The 21,560-nt window shown below is 38.5% G+C and overlaps 1 protein-coding gene across 3 annotated transcripts in view; it reads left to right on the top strand.

Annotated features, from left to right (window-relative positions):
• Positions 1–3,021: 3,021 nt before the first annotated feature.
• Positions 3,022–21,560, top strand: part of MINDY2 (MINDY lysine 48 deubiquitinase 2) — a 73,809-nt gene continuing 55,270 nt past the window's right edge. For all 3 annotated transcript variants that reach the window (XM_036107035.2, XM_036107036.2, XM_036107037.2), the window contains exons 1-2: positions 3,022–3,985; positions 14,683–14,740. In XM_036107035.2, the coding sequence (XP_035962928.2) occupies positions 3,128–3,985; positions 14,683–14,740 (916 nt within the window). In that variant the 5' untranslated portion in view covers positions 3,022–3,127. The remainder of the gene's footprint in view (positions 3,986–14,682; positions 14,741–21,560) is intronic.

Genomic DNA, 21,560 nt, shown 5'->3' with positions numbered 1-21,560 from the left:
AGGAAAAGCAAAAACTTTAACAAAAAATAAATGTACCCACAGTCATAGTAAAATACCCGACTTAAATGGTAAAAAATATTCACATAACTCTGATCCTTTAAACTTTGAATACCTTATTTAATCAAAATTTTTGAAGTAATTGGGAGGCTGGAGCAAGAGGAGGAAGAATGGTATGAGAGAAAAGAACTAAATCCTCAGCTCCCATAAGAATAAATCAATAAACAAAATCTATGATTTTTAATGAAGAAATCAGAGTGTAATTATGTTACTCAAAAATTCAGGTATAAGGAGCTAAAGAATATCTAGGCGTTGAATAAGACTGCTTCTAAAGAACAGGACTCAAAAATGTAGAGGAATGGAGCAGGGAACTGCTTTGTTTTTATATAAACTATTGGACTTTAAGACTGTTATATCTGTAACTTTGGAAAATAATGTAAAAAGTTTGGATAGTAACTATTGTATTTTAAAATGGTATATTTTACCTCACATTATATATATATATATATATATATATATATATATACATATATATATATACATATATGCAAAAAAGAATGAGACATTTTTCAGTTTATTGTCTTCTGGCATTTCTCCCTAGATACCACTCCCCACCTCCTTAGAAAAATAACTATGTACGTTTTCACAAACTTAAATAATTACACATGTACATTTTCACCACTGTTCATATTGGCTTATGTAATTGCTGACAACATATAAAAACAAAAATTGGTTCTGTTTCTTTCTATTATAAATAAATTATTAAATTATGCATGTGAGCATTTGAAACATATACCAGTGAAAACTACCAGAGCAAGTACTCTCCTATCTAAGCAGGTTTTTTTTTTTAAATAGTGAAAGGCTATTAAGACATGTGTTCCATACGTTTTGGCTCTGTGGTTTCTGGCCTGTAAATGATCCAGTCATTCAATTTATTCATCTAATATACCTTCAGTTATTTATTTATTTATTTATTTTATTTATTTTTTTTTTTAAGTAGGCTCCATGCCCAATGTGGAATTTACCACCCTGAGACTGAGTTGCATGCTCTACTGACTGAGCCAGCCAGGTACTCCTATAATACACCCTTATAAATCTATTTATATTCAAGGCATCGCGCTAAATTCTGAATTTCCTGAAATCTTGAATATTCTCATTTGCACTTAATGGCCTTAAATACCATAAAACGCTTAATCCAGCAGCGTATATCTTGTAAACTCTACAGGCAAAACGACCCTCGAACTCCTGATCCCAAGATCAAGAGCCACATGCTCTGTGGACTGAGCCAGCCAGGCGCCCCTAGCAGCATGTATCTTTTTTTTTTTTTTAAAGATTTTATTTATTTATTTGACAGAGAGAGAGAGAGAGAGAGACAGCTAGAGAGGGAACACAAGCAGGGGGAGTGGGAGAGGGAGAAGCAGGCTCCTGGCCGAGCAGGGAGCCTGATGCGGGGCCCGATCCCAGGACCCTGGGATCATGACCTGAGCCGAAGGCAGATGCTTAACGACTGAGCCACCCAGGTGCCCCTAGCAGCATGTATCTTAATCTGTTAACATTTGCAATCTTTTTTCAGGGCAAACTCCTGATTTGAACAATAGTATTTATTGCTTATAAATTGATATGGAGACCAAAAACACACAAAACTTCTAAATTCAACATTCTGAAGATGCTATTATCTTTTTAATTTTCTTCTTTTCCAAGAGTTGGATAAGTATCACAATATTGTGTTAATGCAAAAAGGTGGAAAAAGCTCCATCTTCTGTATTCTCAGGAAACCATACTTCCCAAGCAAGTATTAAAAATATAGCAATAAAAAAAAAATTACTAGACGTAAACCCAAAGAAGATATAAGCTCTCTGTCTTATTCACCAGAGCATCCCCAGTGCCACAGTATCCAGCAATGTACTTGGTCCTGAAATGTGTTAAATGAGTGAATGAAACTAGTTTGTAATTTTGTCTACCTTTTCTAACTAAAAGAGACAGATACCATTCCATTAGGTGTCAGGTATTTATATGCCTAACTACAAAGTAAGACCTGTCTTGTCAATTGTATCTCTTGGGCCTAAAAAAATGATGAAACACTAAAAAAAAAGGCCGGGGGGGGGGGGTGCTCCTTGTCGAGAACAGGTCATAATAGAATCCAAATCCCATTGTGTCACCAACAAAACGTCCAGGCTACTCCGTCCTCTCTGAAAATTGCATGGCTTTAAGACGAATCAATTCTAATTAGAAAACTCTTTCAAGAACAGGCACTTCCCACTCTATCCAAAGTGAGGCCAAGTTAACAAAACCGCAAAGACTTGGCTAATTCAGGCACAAGCTAATTTATTATTACTGGCCCAAATTACCCAGGTTTGTTTTTTGTTTTTTGTTTTTTTTTTTTGCTGTGCAGGCCAATATCCACAACCGCACTGACGCCTCAAGTAGGGCGAACGTTTTCACCAGTAGCTGGTGGGGAGCCCAGTGTTTCTCAGCCAAAACCCTGGGAGATTGGGATTTATGTGGTGTAGTAATCCAAACACCTCGAGTAGATTCCAGCCTTTAAAAATCTGCGTCTCGTAAAAAATTCCTTCAATTTTCCATATTACAAGCCGAGGAAACAAATCTCCTGAGCTCTTCGGGGACGAGCTCTTTTCCAAATAACACAAACACCGCCAACTCCCCATTCTTGAGCCCTAGGCTGGGCCACACACAACCCAGATCAGAAGGGTCACAACAAACTAGACACCGCCCGCCTCGCCTTTAAAGAAGCCGCGCGCGGCCGGGCTGCCCCAGAGTTCAACTCCCGGCCACATAGTGAAAGGATGTTTTCCTTCTGGTCACGCCCTCCTAGCCACGCCCGCCACGCCCCGCCTTTCGAGTCCGAGCTCTGGCAGGCGGGCGCGCAGGAGGGGCGGGGCCGCATGGGGGCCGCTGCGCGGTTCGGCCTCACCCGGCGGCGCGCAGGCTCGCCCGGAGCCAGCGGTTAGCGCGGTGGCGCGCGCGCGCGCGCCGGTGCCCTCCCCGTGACGTGCCTGGCCGAGGCCGCGCAAGGGCGCTGTTGCTGCCAGTGCCGCTGTCATGGCGTCTGAGGCGCTGGCTGAAGAGAACCCGCCGCGGTCTCTTTAGAGTGAGGGGCTGGCGGCTGGGTATGGAGAGCGGCCCCGGGAGCCTGCAGCCGCTAGAACACGGGGTGGCCGCCGAGCCAGCGCCAGAGACAGGTTCTCCGCAGGAAGGGCAACCGGAGACCAGGCTCGCCGCTGGGGATGGTCCTGGAGTATGGGCGGCGGAGAGCAGCGACGGGAATGGGCAGGGGGCGGCGGCCGCCGGAAGGAGCCTCTCGGACTCGGTTTCTCCCGCCGGCTCTCCTCAGGTTCCCGGACCCTGCAGCTCCTTCCCGGGCTTGGACTTAAAGGAGAGCGATTTGAAGAATCCTTCCGCCCAGAAGACGCCTCCGAGAGGGCAGCACAAGGTGACCGCCTCTCCGGAGACAGCCGAGGCCGGAGCGGACCATGGATCGGGTCCGGCCGGAGACGCCGGCCCCCGCCCGGATGCCGCCGGCACCTGCCGGGCAGAGTTGGCGGCCGCCGGGTCCGAGGAGCCCAGCAGCGCTGGCGGCCTCAGCAGCAGTTGCAGCGACCCGAGCCCTCCTGGGGAATCGCCGAGCCTGGACTCCCTGGAGTCGTTCTCTAACCTGCATTCTTTCCCCAGTAGCTCTGAGTTTAATAGTGAGGAGGGAGTGGAGAACAGGGTCCCTGGGGAGGAGGAGGAGGAGGGCGCGGGCGCGGCGGTGTTGCCCGGGGCTGTGCCTCTGTGCCGAGAAGAGGAGGAGGAGGAGGGGGAGGAAGCTCAGGTATTGGCAGCTTCCAAGGAACGCTTCCCGGGACAGTCTGTCTATCACATCAAGTGGATCCAGTGGAAGGAAGAGAACACACCCATCATCACTCAGAATGAGAATGGACCCTGCCCTTTGCTGGCCATCCTCAATGTTTTGCTTCTGGCCTGGAAGGTACATTCTGCAGCTTTCTATTTCCTACCGCTTTTTTTGGGGGGGGGGGGGGACGGGGTGAAGAAGCTGCTGCATGTCAGCTGACGGCTTCTTCTTTCCTCATTCATCAGTACTCTGTTCTCTTGAAATTCATTATGGGACTCCTTTGTCCAAAGAATATTCTTATATGTATTTCCTAAAGAATTGCCGGCAACCCCAGGTCTCTCAAGTGTTTAAATAAGAGTTCAGGCTGATGTACTTAAAAACAACTAGGACTTAAACATCCTAAACCCTAGGAATATTTTTTTAACTATATTTTTCTACGTTTCCTTCTTACTGACCTTGTCACATATGCAAAAGAGTGAAGAATTGGGGAAAATGATCTTCAGAAGTTACTATCAATCCGTGTTATCAAGGAGCAAGTTTTGATGGTTATGTTTAGTCGATTTTCCAACTAATACTTGTGCCATTGGGTGTAGATACTTAAGGAAATGGTGACAGGGAAGATGTGGCCCCTTTGACAAATTCCATTTAAGGGAAAGCATTGGTCTGAGCCCAAATACCATAACTTCTTGGTTTTCAAAGATTATGTTTTCATTCTATGCCTGATTTTTACTTGCCTTGTTTCTTTGGCTCTATTTAGATAGTTTGGCATTATTACTAGTAACCTCGCATCAGAATATGTTAAGGGAACTAAAACTGTAATGACTAAAATAAGAAAAGACATAGTCAAGGTAAAGGAACAAAAAAAGGAAGGGCTCTTCAAAACTTAAGTATATCCAGGACTCAGTTATGTATAATTGAAGTGTCTTACTCAAGCTTGCAGTTTTAGGGTGCTGAGAAGAAGCATCTTATAGCACACATTTTATTTCCAAATTGATAATTATATCTGTTGATAAAATGTTTCCTAGAAAAAAATATCCTGGATTATTCTGACCAGTTAGGAAGAAAATCAAGTAAAGAGAATAGTATTTCTTATGTGCCTTCATTTTCCTGTTACTAGCAAGGGCTGATGCAAAAGAAATAAAATTAGAAACCTTGGGAGTATCTGGTACATAAGGGCACTCAAATGTTTGTTGAAGACTGCCTGCTTTTGAAAAGCTGTTGAGCTATTTGGGGTTGCATCATTGATTTACTTGAAATTATTAAAGGACAATGCAAGACAAAGCACTATAAATATAAATATGTTTATATAAATACAAATTTTTAGGTTATAGAAAACAGATGGAAATGTATTAGATATTCCAAAAGGGGAAATTTTTCTTTGTTTTGGCATAGTCCCAGAGAGCTTCATGGAATTTGTGGTCTTGAACCAAGCTTTTAAGGAAAAGTAGAATTTAAAATAATAGGGAAGGGGCGCCTGGGTGGCTCAGTCGTTAAGCGTCTGCCTTCGGCTCAGGTCATGATCCCAGGGTCCTGGGATCGAGCCCCGCATCGGGCTCCCTGCTCAGCGGGAAGCCTGCTTCTCCCTCTCCCACTCCTCCTGCTTGTGTTGCCTCTTTTACTGTGTCTCTCTCTGTCAAATAAATAAATAAAATCTTTAAAAAAATAAAATAATAGGGAAATGGAATTCTGGGAGAGGGAAGGGTGTAAACAGAAGGGATGAAAATAGAATGGATAGTGTGTGTGTGTGTGTGTGTGTGTGTGTGTGTGTGTGTGTTTGGATGAAAGAAGTATTTAAGTTCATACTGGTGAATAATAAAAAATAAGATTGAAAAGGTGAAGAGCCACTTGATGAAGGCCCTTTAGGGTCAGAGTCGGGAGTTAGACTTGATATATGGGCCGAAATCCCCAGGTTTTTTTGTAGGAAGGAATAACAGTTTCCTTTAGGCTTTTCTCTTCTCTTAGTTTCCATACAGTACTGCAGAAGTTCAGAGTTGCTCCTTCCTCTGGTCTGGAATTTTGGGAGATAAATGAGCATTTAATTGTCTCTTTCAGAGACATGGCTTTGATTGAATGATCAAACGTTTGAATTCCCACTAGGGGTGAGGTACTAGAAATACAAAAACAAGATGCAAGTCTGCCCTCATGTAGCTCACTATTAGGAGACAGATGTATAAATAATTACAGTGTAATGTGATAAGTTCTAATGTGCCTTGGGATTATAGAGGGAAGGGTAACTGGGGATGGGATATATCAAGGGAAAGCTTTATAGAAGAGGTAACCTACGAACTGGGTCTGAAGGATGAGTGAGAGAAGGCCTTTCAGGCAGAAGGAATAGTGTCTTCAAAGATGGTGAAGCAGAGGGTGCCTGGGTGGCTCAGTCGTTAAGTGTCTGCCTTCGGCTCAGGTGGGATCGAGTCCCACATCGGGCTCCCTGCTCGGCAGGAGGCCTGCTTCTCCCTCTCCCACTCCCCCTGCTTGTGTTCCTGCTCTCGCTATCTCTCTCTCTGTCAAATAAATAAATAAAATCTTAAAAAAAAAAAAAAAAGATGGTGAAGCAGAAGAAGATTTGTTTTTTTTCCCTGATTCCAACCTTGGTCGGGAGTGCAGAGGAAGAGGGGAAGGAAATGGTAATAGCAGAACATAAAATTGATAGGTTGGGTTAGACTGTTAAAGAGCAGGCGTGCTAATTAATTTGGAGGATATTTTATAAATCTGTGGCTTTTAGCCTTCTTTCTGCCTCCAGGCTATGGCTACACACAAGTAATACTCATCAGTAATCATCAATAGGGAGACAGGTGAAGAGATGAAAGGTCTGATAAAGCGGTGTTCTCTAAGTGAGCCAGGGGTGCTAGATGTCAGAAATATTTTCATAATACTAAGATGTTATTTGCCTTTTCATTCTCATTCTTTCACAAGTGTCAGTGGAGTTTCCCAGGCTATGTGATGTGTGGTGACATCATTCCTCTGACAGGAATGTGTGCTTACGTATTCTTCTGTTTAAAAATTTTCTCAATTTTCATTTCTAGTATGGTCAATATGAGTAGATATAACCTACATAGACAAAAGCTCTTCGGAGGACTGTAATTTTTAGGACTATAATGGTCCTGACACTAAAAGGTTTGAGAAATGCTACAGTAAAGAAAAATAGTAAATATGTTATGAAAGTAGCAGTCAGATTTCAGAAGACCCATCACTAGTGATGTTTACACTTTATATTTAGCTGATAATAGGGAACTATTAAAAATTACTGGACAGAGGAATAACGTGATAAAAGTGGTCTTGTTCGCTTGAGATTAGACTAAGGGTAAGATTGTAGTGAGTGTAGCAGGAAGAATGGATGAGGATAACCCTTTTGGATGGGGAATTCTCTGCCCCTTCTCTTTGATGAGGATAATGTTGCAGCCTAAATGATGAACTGATCACTAACTGGACATAGGAAATGAAGGAGACCAACCCCACCTTTTCTGCTCTGGGTAATGGAGATTAATTGGGTCATTCAAAAGATAGAGAATATGTTTTAGGTGGGAGATGTCAAAGTTTGGTTGTGTCAAGTTGGAAATGTCTGATAGGGGGACATGATGATATAAATATTCATCATGCCTCTGAAAGCATGGAGTGGGTCTCTGGGAAGAGGTCAAATTATAGAGAAAAACTGAATAGGGGAGTTACTGAATAGATGTAAGTGTGGTAGCTTACTTGCCATAAGTGTGAGAATAAATGAATACTCCATAGGGAGTGGTGAACAGTAATTCTCAGCTTTTTTCCATCCCAATATATGTGGGGAACTACAAATTACCAGCTTAATTCCTCCCTGTAATTCCACCCTGTAATTCCCCATGCCATCTTCAGTGGACATAGAGAAAACAGAGAAACAAAGATTAAACTTAGTGGGGAAAAAGGCATGCTAAGCATTAAGGGTGAGAGAGTGTAAAAGAAACTAGTATAGGCATAATTTAAGATATTGAGAACTGGAAATAGGACAATGTCATGATAGTAGTCTTGGAGAGAGAGACTGTCATAAAGTGGTCAGTTACTGTCAAGTGCAACAGCATCAAGGAGCTATTGGAGGAGGAAAGACTTTTCCAAAAAAAGGACAGGTGTGAGGACAAGGTTGCCGAAAGTCAGGATAATATGACTCCTCATAATAGGTGGTAAAGTTCTCTTCAGAGGAAAGGAACAACAATCTCATTTTCTGAAGTAATGGAAGAAATGGGACAAGGAAGATAGACAAGGTCATGTTAAGGTAGTGAGGCAGGGGGAGCCTGCGTGACTCAGTCAGTTGAGCAGCTGACTCTTGGTATTCGTCATGATTTCAGGGTACTGGGATCCAGGCCCTGCAAGGCCCTGCATCATTGAGCTCCACGCTCAGCAGGGAGTCTGTCTGTGGATTCTCTCTCTCCCTCTCCCTTTGCCTCCTTGCCCAGCTTGCTCACATGCGCTCTCTATATATAAAATAAATAAATCTTAAAAAAAAGAGAGAGATAGAGAGAGAGGCAGATGGAAATTGAGGCCTCATTCTCCCATTTTGGCAGAATAACAATTGACCTGGTCAGTAATAACTATCGAACTTGTCAGTAATTAGCAAGGAGAGGTTGTAAAACATGGAGGGGAGGATTTTGTGAGAAAGGTACGTTGTATTTTAAAGAAATTCTAATCTCATGGAGGTTATGTCTAGGAATTTGAGGCATAAATAGAAAGTAGTAAGTAGTAATGGATAAATTGGGGGTACTCTTTAAAAACTTTTAGAATATCAATTTTGCTTTGTTTTTGTTTTTTTCCCCCCAGTAGTTCTCTAATACCTAGAAATAGGAGCAGGAAGAATGGCTCATTAGAGTTATATCAGGGATTGGGCTTTTCAAAAACTGATTTATGGAGAGCCAATGGAATTAGAGTTGAAAAATGAAACAGTTGATTGTTTCTTTTGGGGGAGGTGAAGTAATGGGAAAAATCAATAAACTAAACATCTTGGGAGGATTTGAGTGATTCAAAGAAAGTAAGTGCCGTGGTTCTGGGTGAGAGATGACAGTTAAAATTATCAAACAGACTGTGTTGGAAATATTGGAGTTTTAATTATAAGTGTTGCTTTAGGACTGATGAAGAGTAGATGATCATTCATAATCTCTGAAATAGTTGAGCTGTAATAATCCAACAAATCAAGAAAAAAGGAAACCTATTTGTTAAATTTAATTCAAGCTCAAATTTCTAATTCTGTTTAACTGACACCAGGTAAATTTACCTAAATTTATGCTTTGGAATACATTTTCATTTTGCTTCTTTACTTTAGACTATACTTGGTGTTTTTTATAGTTTTTCTTTAATCTTTCATTTTATCTATCAAAAACAATGCCATCTATAGGTATATTTGAAGGCTGTGACCCATTTATTTAGATGTGTTTAGGGGTGCCTGGCTGGCTCAGTCTGTAGGTAATGCGACTCTTGATCTTGGGGTTGTGAGTTCAAGCCCCACATATAGTAAAGAGATCACTATTATTTTTCTATTTTGTGTAACTTAAATATTGCATTATGTAACATTTTTTAAAGTTTCTGCCTTAATATCTTTATGTTTATGAAAGTATTACTTTGGGGTGCCTGGGTGGCTCAGTTGGTTAAGCATTGCCTTCAGCTCATGTCATGATCCCTGGGTCCTGGGATCAAGCACTGCCCCCCCCATGGGGCTCCCTGCTCAGTGGGGAGTCTGCTTTTCTCTCTCCCTCCAACCCTCCCCCCTGCTTGTGCTCTCGCTTGTGCACTCTCTCTCAAATGAATAAAGAAAATATCTCAAAAATCTCTAAATAAATAAATAAAATCTTTTCTAAAAAGTATTTTTTATATTTAATATAAATATTAGAAAATATTTAATAACAAATATTAATGTATACATATAGTAGATACATATGTACACATATTCATTGATTATCATTGATTAAAACAATGATGATTTTTTTTCTTTATTCATTTGAGAGAGAGAGAGCAAGCAGGGGTAGGGCAGAGGGAGAGGGAGAGAGAATCCCAAGCAGACTCTCTGCTGATCAGGGAACCTGCGCAGGGCTCTGTCCTAGGACACTGGAATCACGACCTGAGCCACAACCAAGAGTCAGACGCTCAACAGACTGAGCCACCCAGGCACCCCATATTACTTTAATAATAGAGGGAATCCCTACTTTGTCATACTTTTGTTTTCTTTTTCTTTTTTTTTAAAGATTTTATTTATTTATTTGAGAGCAGAGAGAGAGAGAGGGCACACAAGTGGGGGGAGGGGCAGAGAGAGAGAGAGAGAAGCAGGCTCTCTGCTTGAGCATTGTTTCCTTCTACAAACTTAACTTCCCTTACCAGATTTCTCATTCATATTGATTATATGGATCTTAATTTTTAGAATCTCCTGAATCTTAGAGTTAACCTCAGTTATTCTTTCCCCATCGTCCTCCACTTTTCTTTCTTTTTTTTTTAAGATTTATTTATTTATTAGAGAGAGAGAGGGAGAGAGAGAATCTTCAAGCAGGCTCCTCCCTGAACGCAGATCCCATCACACTCTATCTCATGACCCATGAGATCATGACCTGAGCCAAAATCAAGAGTTGGACGCTTAACCTACTGAGCCATCCAGGCACCCCTCATCCTTCACTTCACAAAGTTCTGTCAGTTCTTCATTTAAAATATATTTCAGATGATGTTTTACATAAGATTTGTGTTGAAAGGAAGTGTTTTGCTGTAAAGTCTGTAAATACTGGTATAATGGAAAGGGTAACTGGCTTTGGAGTTCAGTCTCAGTTTACATCATAGCTTTGCTACTTTGGACAAATTAACTTTTCAGTGCATTAGTTTATTCTTTGAATGAAGGTAATAAAATCTTCTTCATAGGATTGTTGTGGATTAAGGATAACATGCAAATTGAATGACAATTAGTTCAATATATTAAAATTTTTTTCTAACTTTCCTAAAGAGCAGAGATTGGCAAACACTCAATTTTTTATCTTCTCAAGTAACTCCCCAACTTATAGAGGTGTTATAATTCAAACTGTGTATTTCTGACTTTTTATTGGTATTCCAGTTAAACATTTAATAATATTCTTTGGTCACTTTTGTACTTACCATCACCTATATAAACTGCTTATTTCTTAGTTATTACTGGGTCTCCTGCATTTCTCTACTCCCCTCAGAATATCAAAATCATAGGTATCAAAATCTTGGCATATCATTTTTGGGATTTTTGCATTCTTGTTTAAGATTTTATTAATACTGTACATGGAAGATTTGTTTTTATTTTTTTAATTTATTTTTAATTTTTTTAAATTAAATTTTTGATCTTGCTTGAGTCTATTCTCAAATACACTTCACTCTTCAGATGAGTAAGAATTACAGAATAATTTGGCTGAATTAATGAGGTTTTACCGTATAGTTGAATATTTGGAGTTGGAGTAGCTATTTCCTTTTGTTAACTTAAATATTATTGCTGTGCTTACATTATTAATTTGCTCAGGAAATCCAGTTAATTCAGTAAAATGTTAGTTCTAGGAGAGGACATAATTTATTTTCCTAGACTCTATTTGGACTCTTAATTTGGAGCTATGTATTACTATATGCTGAGAAGCTTTGCTCATGTTTTAGGAAGAATATTTAAACTGCTTAAGAGAGTACCTTTCAACTACCTTTATATACATTAAAGTACTCATGTACTTAAGAACAATATGTTATAGATTATTACTAAAAGAAGACCACCTAAGAACCTAGGTCATACTTCATTTGAGTTGTTTCATTGTAAAATTTAAAATTTAGAGATTCAGACAAAATACCGTACTTGTTAATTCTATATTCTTAGCTAGTTATTCCCTAACCTGTTTTTTCTTTTATAAAATCTAAAGAGACAAAGGAGTGAAAGTCATTGGATCATTAACAAAACCTTTGGCACTTGTTTTTGAGGTGATGGTGGTAGAGGAAAGCAAAAAGAGAATCAAGCTTTCAGGAAGATCATTTTGTGGTTTAGAAAAAAAAAGATCTGTTGACAGCTTCACAGTATTAGTGAGAAGTAGGCGTTCCTTCTCAATTCTGTTTATTTGTCCTTAGTTTTAATGACTATCCGGAATATGTTATTGGCTAGGATTCAGGAAATGAGTATTTCACTGAGTCTGCTTGTGAATAAGTCAGTTAAAATATTTGTATACTGTTGTCCCACTTCTTAATCAGTATAGAGGTGTCATTTTCTTTTTCAAATGTTTGAAACAACACATGGTAGGCAGTTGTTGTTATTTGGAAATTTCAAGGCTAAACCCTGAAATCATGTTTGTAGAAATCTAGAATTATACTATGTTTTTCCCAAGTACATATACTTGTTAGTGCCTTTGTTTCTTATTTTGACAGAAACGCCACAATTGACAATTCTGCTAATTCTTATTTTGACAATTTTATAAGAGGATTGCTACTTTAACCAAAGCAGAGGATAAGCTATCTGTTTTTGTGGAATTTTCTGCTGAATATTATTCTGACTGAACCTGTCTGGAATAAAAGAATATATAGGTCTTATTTAAGAAACATTTTTAGGTGTAAGTGGGACTTTTAGATTGTTCTGACAATTATTCAGAATATAAACATTCACAGTGAATATAAACTACTGGTTTAAATATCAGACTTTTAATAGTGCTACTGAAATAGCTTGATAAAATAGTCTATAGTGATAAAATATTCTATAGTAAACAGTTTAAATAATCTAAAGCAGGAATCAACAAACTTTTCCCATAAAGGATCAGAGAGTAAGTAAATATTTTAGGCTTTGTGGGCTCTTTGATCTCTCGTAAAGATTCAACTCTGTTATTGTTGTGCAAAAACAGCCAAAACTATACATAAGCAATGAGAGTGTTGCAATAAAACTTTATTTAGAAAAGCAGGCAGGAGACCATAATTTGCCAATGAATTTCAGTTTAAAAATATACCATATAGGGGAACTCTCTACTTTCTGCTCAATTTTCTGTAAACCTAAAGCTGCTTAAAAAAAAAAAAAATCTATTAAAATTTTTTGAGAAATATGACACAGGAAAAAAAATGATTTAGAATCAAGTGATGATCAAAACCTCCATGGCATCTCTTAGTTTTCACTGAGTGATAAATCCCCTGGATGACAAAATTGTAAGCATTAATTGTCATGTATGCTCTCAGAGGGTACCAAACTGTTCTGTTTTACAGAGATCTGTTTTCGAACTTATTTTATTCATTGATTAAAACAAACAAAATATTGTGACATGCTATTACCACATTTGCTAACATAAACACCAGAGCACCTTCTTCAACACTTGGAGGAATTGTTGGAAAAATTGATGATTTAAATGATTTCCTTGGTTGAACAGAAAATAATTCCCAAAAAATAACTCCTGGAGAATTTTAAATTACATTACTGTTCTCCTGTCATTGATACTTAATTACTTCGAGTTTCCATCCTACAGTATTTATTTTTCTTCTCTCCTATGAATATACCACAGAGTATGCTTTTGAATAAGTCAGTTAAAATATTTATAACCATTGGCTGTAATATCTGTGTGTAACTCATCTGACAATTCAATTGAAACGTTAATGTAGACTAATGTGTTGCAGCTGAATTAACTTTAGAAACTTAAATATGATTGTAACGTATGTATCTACTTTTAACCTTTTTATTGTAAACTATAACACATAGAATACATAAACAGAGATGTATAGTTTAACAAGTTACTGTAAAAAAAAATGTCAGTGGAACTACCATGCAAGTCCAGAAATAGAGCATTACCAGTGTCCCAGAGGCTCTTATTTTTTTTAAAGATTTATTTATTTATTTGAGAGAGTGAGCGAGCGAGCCCAGTGGGGAGGTAGAGAGGGAGAGAGAATCTCAGGCTGAGCACAGAGCCTGACGCAGGGTTTGATCCCACGACCCTGAGATGATGATCTTAGCTGAAACGAAGAGTTAGACACTCAACCAACTGTGCCCCCTGGGCGCCCCCAGAAGGCTCTTATATGCCTCTTTCCAACTATAACTCCTTCCCTTACCCCTAGGGCCAACCATATTCTGATTTTTATAGTATCCATTTCCTTACTTTTCATTATAATTTTATCACCATGTGTGCAGCAGTAAACAATATAGTTTAATCTTGCCTGCTTTTAAACTTTGCAAGTGGAATCATACAGTGTGAATTCTTCAGTATATGACGGATACTTTTTTTTTTTAAGATTTTATCTATTTATTTGAGAGAGTGACAGCATGAGCAGGGGTAGGGGCAAAGGGAGAGGGAGAAGCAGATCCCCCACCAAGCAGGGAGCCCAATGTGGGGCTCAATCCCAGGATTCTGGGATTATGACCTGAGCCAAGGGCAGATGCTTAGCTGAGCTACCCAGGCACCCCTGACTAATACTTTAATACTGTATTCATTATAGTCATTCAATAAAAATGGCCAAGGTAAACTGAAGTAATGGGATATTGAGCTATATTCAAACTTGTCTTCAGTAAAACTGCTCCGTGGGTGACCTGTCACATGTTTGGTGCCTCTTCCTGCCCTTCAACTGCTCTAACATGTAGGACATTGTTGGAAGTGCCTAGTGACAATCGTAGTCGGTGGTGAAAGGGGTAGCACTTGGTTTTGAAAACAGATTTCTCAATGTCTCTATGAGATCTTATATCACCCTGTAAATTTTATGGTGATAAGATTGACTTTGCCATATTTTATAAAGATTAGTTATAAAGAATTTAATAACAAACATTAATGTATACATATAGTAGATACATATGTACACATACATACTTATGTTTCTGACTGAAGAAACACTTTAATTACCTAAAACGTTTGATTTTATAGAAAAAATACTTTGTTTTTCAGGTGAAACTTCCACCGATGATGGAAATCATAACTGCTGAACAGCTGATGGAATATTTAGGTTAGTGTTGAAAAGTGGATGATTTTATATCTCTTTCAAAATAAAGTCTCCAAAGCAATATATTACCAAATTGCATCTTTCTGAAGTGCTATTATATAATCTATTTTAAAATTATAATTTTGAATCTCTTAATTAAAAATTTGTATCAGTATGTTACTGTTCTTGGGTGTTAAACCTTTTTGAAGGCTTTTTCTAACCAGCGTTAAAATTCTATAATATAAATAAGGAGACTGATAACTTCCAGAAAAGAACAAGTTACATACTAATTCCTAATAAATTGCAGAATGGGAAATGGTACAGAAATTCTGACATTGCATGTAGAAAGTGTTAAAAAAAAAATATTGAGTAGACTGGATTAAAGACCCAGGAGGTGATTTAGAGCACCAGTATCCAAAGTATGATTCATGGACTTATACCAGTCTATGAAGTGTTAGTTACCAGTCTGCAGTGATATAGGGGCTTGTGCCAAAATGTAAAACATTTACGTAAGCACACTGTTTGGTTCATCTGAAATTTTTCATAGCAAAATTTTCTTGACGAAGGAGGCAGTGTCTTAAGTTGCATTCTTATGCAAGCTTCTTATTTCAAAACAGACTAGTAATACACAGTTTGCAGACCAGCTGCTTTCAGTAGAACTTGTTTACAGAACAGATAGCAGTATATCACACTGAGGTCTTTTACAATTTAACAAATAGGAATTTATATATTTATACTGTTACCAAATAGGAAATCTTAATCCACATTTTTAGTTTTTTTAGTAATTAAATGTTTATTTTAAGAAAAATAAAAAATTTTTTTTTGGTCAGCTGGTTAGTTTGTCTACGCCATTCCAGACTACAAGCTAACTGATTTTTAATGAAATATAGGCTTAGTGAAGTAATGGAGACTGTAACTTTTGGAAGACCCTTTTCTTTATGTAATTACTATCATTTAATCCTATTCACTGGCTAGGGAAATTTCATAGTTAAGGGTAGATTACTTTGAATACCCATGTATCTGGAAATAGAATTTCTGTTTATACCTCTTTTAGTCTAGCTTAGTGATTCTTAAACTTTGTGATTTCTAAATTATGTTTCATAATTGGGAACATAATTGGGAATTATGTTTCATGGGGAAGGCTGAAATATGCTTGGTGCTTTATGAATAGCCAGTATGACTTCCAAGAAGTGTACAAAGGAGATGACATTTGAGAGGTAATGGGGTCAGGTCATATCGGGCCCTGTAGGCTATTATAGCCTGATGTTTGCTGTGAGTGAGCTTGGAAGCGATTAGAGGATTTGAACAGAGGACTGATGTGATCTGACTTTGAGTATAACAAGAATTCTCTGGCTGAAACTAGAATTTAGGAAGGAAAGGACAAGCAGGGATATCAGGAAGCTATTACAACAGAAGATGCTATTACAACCGGCAAAAGATGGTGGTGGCTTCAAACAAGGTAGTAGAAGTGGAGATTGTAAAATGTGGTCAGATTCTGGATATAGAGCTGACAGAATTTGCTGATCAGTTGAATGTAGAGTGAGAGTGGTTCACCCCATGGTTTTTGGCTTGCACAACTGGAAGGATGGCGTTAACATCAGCTGAAACAGGGAAAAAAAATGGAAGGAACATGTTTAGGGAGGAATAACAGGATTTTGGTTTTGGAATGTTTATTGACATCCAAGTGGAAATTTCAGGATGGCTGTTGGATATATAAATCTAGAGTTCAGAGGAGAGGTCTAGATCAGTGCTGTACAATAGAAATTTCTGTGATGATAGAAATGTTCGATATCTCTGCTATCTAGTTTGGTAGCTACTAGCAACATGTGGCTCTTGAGCTCTTAACATATAGCTAATGTGCCTGGGGACCTGAATATTAAATTGTTTTAATTAATTAAAATTATATAGCCATATGTTGCTACTGGCTAACGTATTGGGCAATGCAGATCTAGCCTAGAAATATACATTTGGGAGCAGACAACATATATAAATGGTAGACTGAGTGAAATCACAACGAGAATGAATGTAGATAGAGAAGGGGGAAGATCAATGGACTGAATGTGAGACATGCCAATGATTAGAAGCTGTGGAAGAAGGAAGAACAGGTATGTTCAAGCCAGGTAGAAGAAAAACAGGAGACTGATTTCCTAGAATCCAAATGAAGTTTCAATGAAAAGTAAGAGATTAACTGAACCAAATGCAGCTAATAGGTCAAGCAGTGTGAAGACTAAAAATTGACTATTGATTGAACCATAGGAGGTCACTGGTAACCTCACCATTGCATGGGAGGAAACCAGACAGGGTGGGTACAAGAGAAAATTGGAAACCTTTATACGTAGCCAGTAGCAATGTAACATAACACAGCCACTTTGGAAAATAGTTTGTCAGTTCCTTAAAAAGTTAAACTTAGTATGACCCATAATTTTACCCAAGGGAATTTGTAAAAACACACATCTATACAGAAACTTTTTTATTCTTAATAACCAAAAAAATGGAAACAACTCAAATGTCCATCCACTGATGAGTGGATAAACAAAATGTGATATATCCATACAGTGAAATATTGACCACAAAAAGGAATGTACTGATACACACTTTAATGTGGCTAAAACTTAGACATTATGCTAAGTTAAAGAAGTCAAGTTACAAAAGACCATATATTTTATGATCCCATTTATAGAGACAGAAAGTAGAATAGTGGTTGCTTGGGACTGGTGAAGAGGATAAGGGGGCAAATAGGGATTGACTGCTAATGGGTACAGAATTTCTTTTGGGGGGACAAAAATGTTCTAAAATTAAATCATGATGATTTCATAATCCTGTTAATATACTTGCAAAATATTGAATTGTATACTTTAAATGGGTTTATTGTATGATATGTGAATTACATCTCAAAGCTATTTAAAAAAAGAAAACTGGAGGAAAGAAATTGAAAAGAGTACTTTTGACAAATAGTAGAATTAGTCTTAGATAGTATAGATAGCTCCTCGGTAGCAATAAGAGGTGAGACAGAATGTATTAAAAATAGATGCAGGTAGGTGGGTAGATGTGGTTGTGGTAGCTTGTAGAAGGTCTTTTGAGTACTTTTATTTTCTCAGTGAAATAGGGAACCAGATCATCAGCTGAGAGTGAGAATGAAGAAAGAGTTGCTGGATGTGAGAGGGAAGGTATGAAATAGTTGCCTATAGAAGAATAGGAGAGTGAATGGGAGATGTGATATGTTCCTGGGCATTACCTCTGAAGTTAGTGAGAGCAGCGAGCATGGTGGTATGATTTCTCTACTCACATTTAGCTGCATGAGTATAGGCCTACATAGTGGGGGGGCAGGATTTAACCAGAGTTGGGTTTTTGCCAAGTCAGTAAGTTGAAGAAAGAGTCTAGAGAATTGAAGATGTGTGTCGAGAGTGATTATAATGATGGGCCAAGGATTTGAGTTGCATAAAGAGGAAACGAAGATATAAATGTGCTGAAAAAAAAAATGTGATGGAGTTAAAGGATTGTAGGGGTTCTGATGGAACTTTAGAATTTTTGGAGCCTGGTAATGACAAAGCTGTATGACCATGGGGAATGAGTTTCTAAGGTAAGGTAGAATATAAGATTCTTGTTGAAGAAGAGGTCAAGGAAGAGAAAGACTAGGTTATTGGATGGATTATCTCTATTAATATTGGAATTACCAAAAAATTATGTTAGGATTTGTGTTCGAGAGAGATAGTAAGCTAGGAATGAGAAGGATTGACCTGGAAGTTAATAGAGGACTGCAACCAGGTGGGTGGATGATGGGTAGTATTATTCGGTGGCGTGAGTTTTAAAACTGAGGAGTTTTAGGGAGGAAGGGGAGAGAGAATGACAACATGACAACAAGGAGCAAGTAGATATCTGCTCCACCTCCAGGCTCACTGGTAAAGAAGCATGAGAGAGAACTGTCATTTGAGAAGGCTGCAGTGTCATTAGGCAGAGCCAAATTTCCTTTAGGCATGAAGGTGAAGGGAACATTAAGAGAAGAAAATACCTGGAAGATTTTGCTCAGGAGGGTCCATGAGTTCCAGCGGACACTGAAATTCAAGATAAGAATTTAGGAGTCAGCAGTATAAAAATGGCATTTAAATCTGTGGAAATTAATGAGGGCATTCAGAGAGACAGCATAAAGAGAGATGAGAAGAGGGTCAGGATTGTCCCTGAAGTTTCCCAGCCTGGAGAGTTGGGTTAGAGCAGTGTTTCTCAATCTTTTTTTAATTATTGCCCCCTAAGGAGCCTTTGTAGACATTTTATCCTAATCACCCACTCCAGGAAATTTTAATACCACAGACATACTATATGTTTCTTCATGTACTGTGCCCTTTGAAGGCCACAAACCATTATACTAGCTAAAATATTTTTGGCCACTCCCCCAGGGAATCAGTTTTTGTCCTCCTGGGGCAACATAGCCCCTGCTGAAATGCATGGGGTAGAGGACAGAGAAGTAAGAGAAGAAGTAGCCAGTAAGATAGGAGAAGAGCCAACAGAGGGTAATATAGTGAAACCAAGAGGAGTGTTAGAAGGAAGGAGATGGGGTATAGAATACTGGAGAGTACTCTCCAAGTGATTTGGCAACATGGAGGCTATTGTGATCTTTACAGAAACAATGTCAGTACAGTGATGGGCTGGAAATGAAGTGGTGAGTTGAAGAGCATTTAAGAGGTGAGTAAGTGGAGACCTCAAGTGCAGATAACTTTTGAGAAATTTGGCAGCAATGGGTATGAGAAGTGGGTGAGAAGTAGGAAAAGGTTTAATAGAGAACGTATGACTTGTATTGGGTTTTAAGTATAGTTAAATCTAAACCCTTGTAAAGAAGAAAAACAATGTTACAGGGCTAGGTGGAAACTATTTTAAGCTCAAGCTAGAGGTAAAAATATATAAGGCATATTTGGAGAAATGGTGAGTGAGTACAATTTGACTGTAGTTGGCAAGTCTGCATATCGTATTGTTGTTGGAATGGAGCTTGGATTAGGTGGGTTACAGCTAAACTGCAGAGTCTTTTGGGAGCCAGGTTGAGGAGTTTGGGTTTACTATACTAGGCCATTTAATCTATTTTAGTTTCTTAAATGCAGCTAATAACATGTTAAGTGTAGTTTTCAAGATGGCCTGATTGAGACCAATTAGGAAATAGTAATAGTAGCTCAGATATGGTCAAATATCAACAGATATTTGAATGTTTAATATATATAATTTAAGTGATGAGAACATGTTTCTGAGCCCAGTTTCCTATCCATCTCTTCCATATCTAATTACTGTCCACCCTACTTTCTTTGTTCTCAGATCATGACCATAATCACCTAAACCTACACTAGTACAGTAATCACTAGCCACATGTGGCTGTTGAGCACTTAAAATTTTGCCAATGTGGATTGAGATGTTCTGTAAGTATAAAATATACACTGGATTTCAAAGACTTAATGCAAAAAAAATAAAGTATCAGGAGTCTTATACTGTTGAAATGATAATATTTTTAATATACTGGGCTAAATAAATTATTTAAATTAATTTCACCTATTTTTACTTTTTTCAATGTGACTACTCCAAAATTTAAAGTTACGTATGGGCTTAAATTTGTGGCTTGCATTATATTTCTCTTGGACAGTGTTAGCCTAAACTACACTGCTACTCCACAGCTTCTAACTTCATTCAGGCTGTGCTCTCTACTGTCATAGGTTGATGCCATTTACCTAACCTCCTCCCTGAAAGGCTCATATACTCAAAAGTATGTCCCTTCTCCCCCTTTACCACTCAAAAGTATTTTTTATATAATATTTGAAATTCCCACTACTTGTCTTTTTCTTTCTTTTATTTTTCTTATCCAGCAAATACTGACTGAGCACATACTGCAGGCAAGTTATTTGGAGGTGTCAACAATGCAGTGAATGTGGCGGCATAAGTGTATTCTACTATGAAAATGTTAACATGGTATTTTTCTTGGGAGAAAATAATTAGCATGTCTTTGTATAATTTGTTAGCTAGCAAAGCCGTGAGGAAGCAGGACATAGGGTAGAGAATTTTAATAGGGAAAAAGAAAAATTGAGGAAGAAATATCTAAATCTGGGTAGATAAAAGAGGTTTGGAAGTCCTGGGTTAGGGGGACTCAACTACTAGGGGTAGCATGAAAGTAATATCCTGGGGCACCTGGGTGGCTTAGTTGTTAAGCGTCTGCTTTCGGCTCAGGCCATGATCCCAGGGTTCTGGGATCAAGCCCCACATCGGGCTCCCTGCTCAGTGGGGAGCCTGCTTCTCCCTCTCCAACTCCCCACTGCTGTCTCTGTCAAATAAATAAATATCTTTAAAAAAATAAAAAAATTAAAAAAAGAAAGTAATATGATCCTAATGGGAGGTGGGAGAAGTAAGCAAGAATGAGGTGAGAAAAGGGATTCTGAAGACCCTGTCTTGCCAAAAGTGAACTTTATTCAAGGGCCAACCCTGCCAGAACAAGTGGTTTAATTTTCTAAGCTATTTGGATTTTCTCCTCTCGAGATTACTTCCGTTCTCTGGAGGAACCAGAGATGCTTTTAAATTAATAAGCAAATGCTAGTAGAAAGATTGTAAGACAAACCATTAATTGCTTTCTTAGCACCTAGCTAGACCACAGGGAATGGGAATTTCGATTGGCAAAAGTTAGAGGAGGAGTAAATTTTAATTTGAAAATTTCTGTTACTAGAGTATTAGAGCAGGGCCAAACATGGACGTGGCCTGTTGGAGGGTTTTGGCATTGAGAAAGGAACGTTGCAAGCTAGGATAGGGAGGTCACTGTTGAAGCATTTTAATTTTGCCCAGAGTTGACCTGTCTCTCTTTTCCTAATGCTTACTTGGGATAAGC

This window comes from Halichoerus grypus, chromosome 8 (genome assembly GCF_964656455.1).
Source record: "Halichoerus grypus chromosome 8, mHalGry1.hap1.1, whole genome shotgun sequence".
Taxonomy (NCBI): Eukaryota; Metazoa; Chordata; class Mammalia; order Carnivora; family Phocidae; genus Halichoerus; species Halichoerus grypus.
Note: the sequence above shows the minus strand (reverse complement) of the source record. Positions and strands in the feature narration are given on the sequence as shown.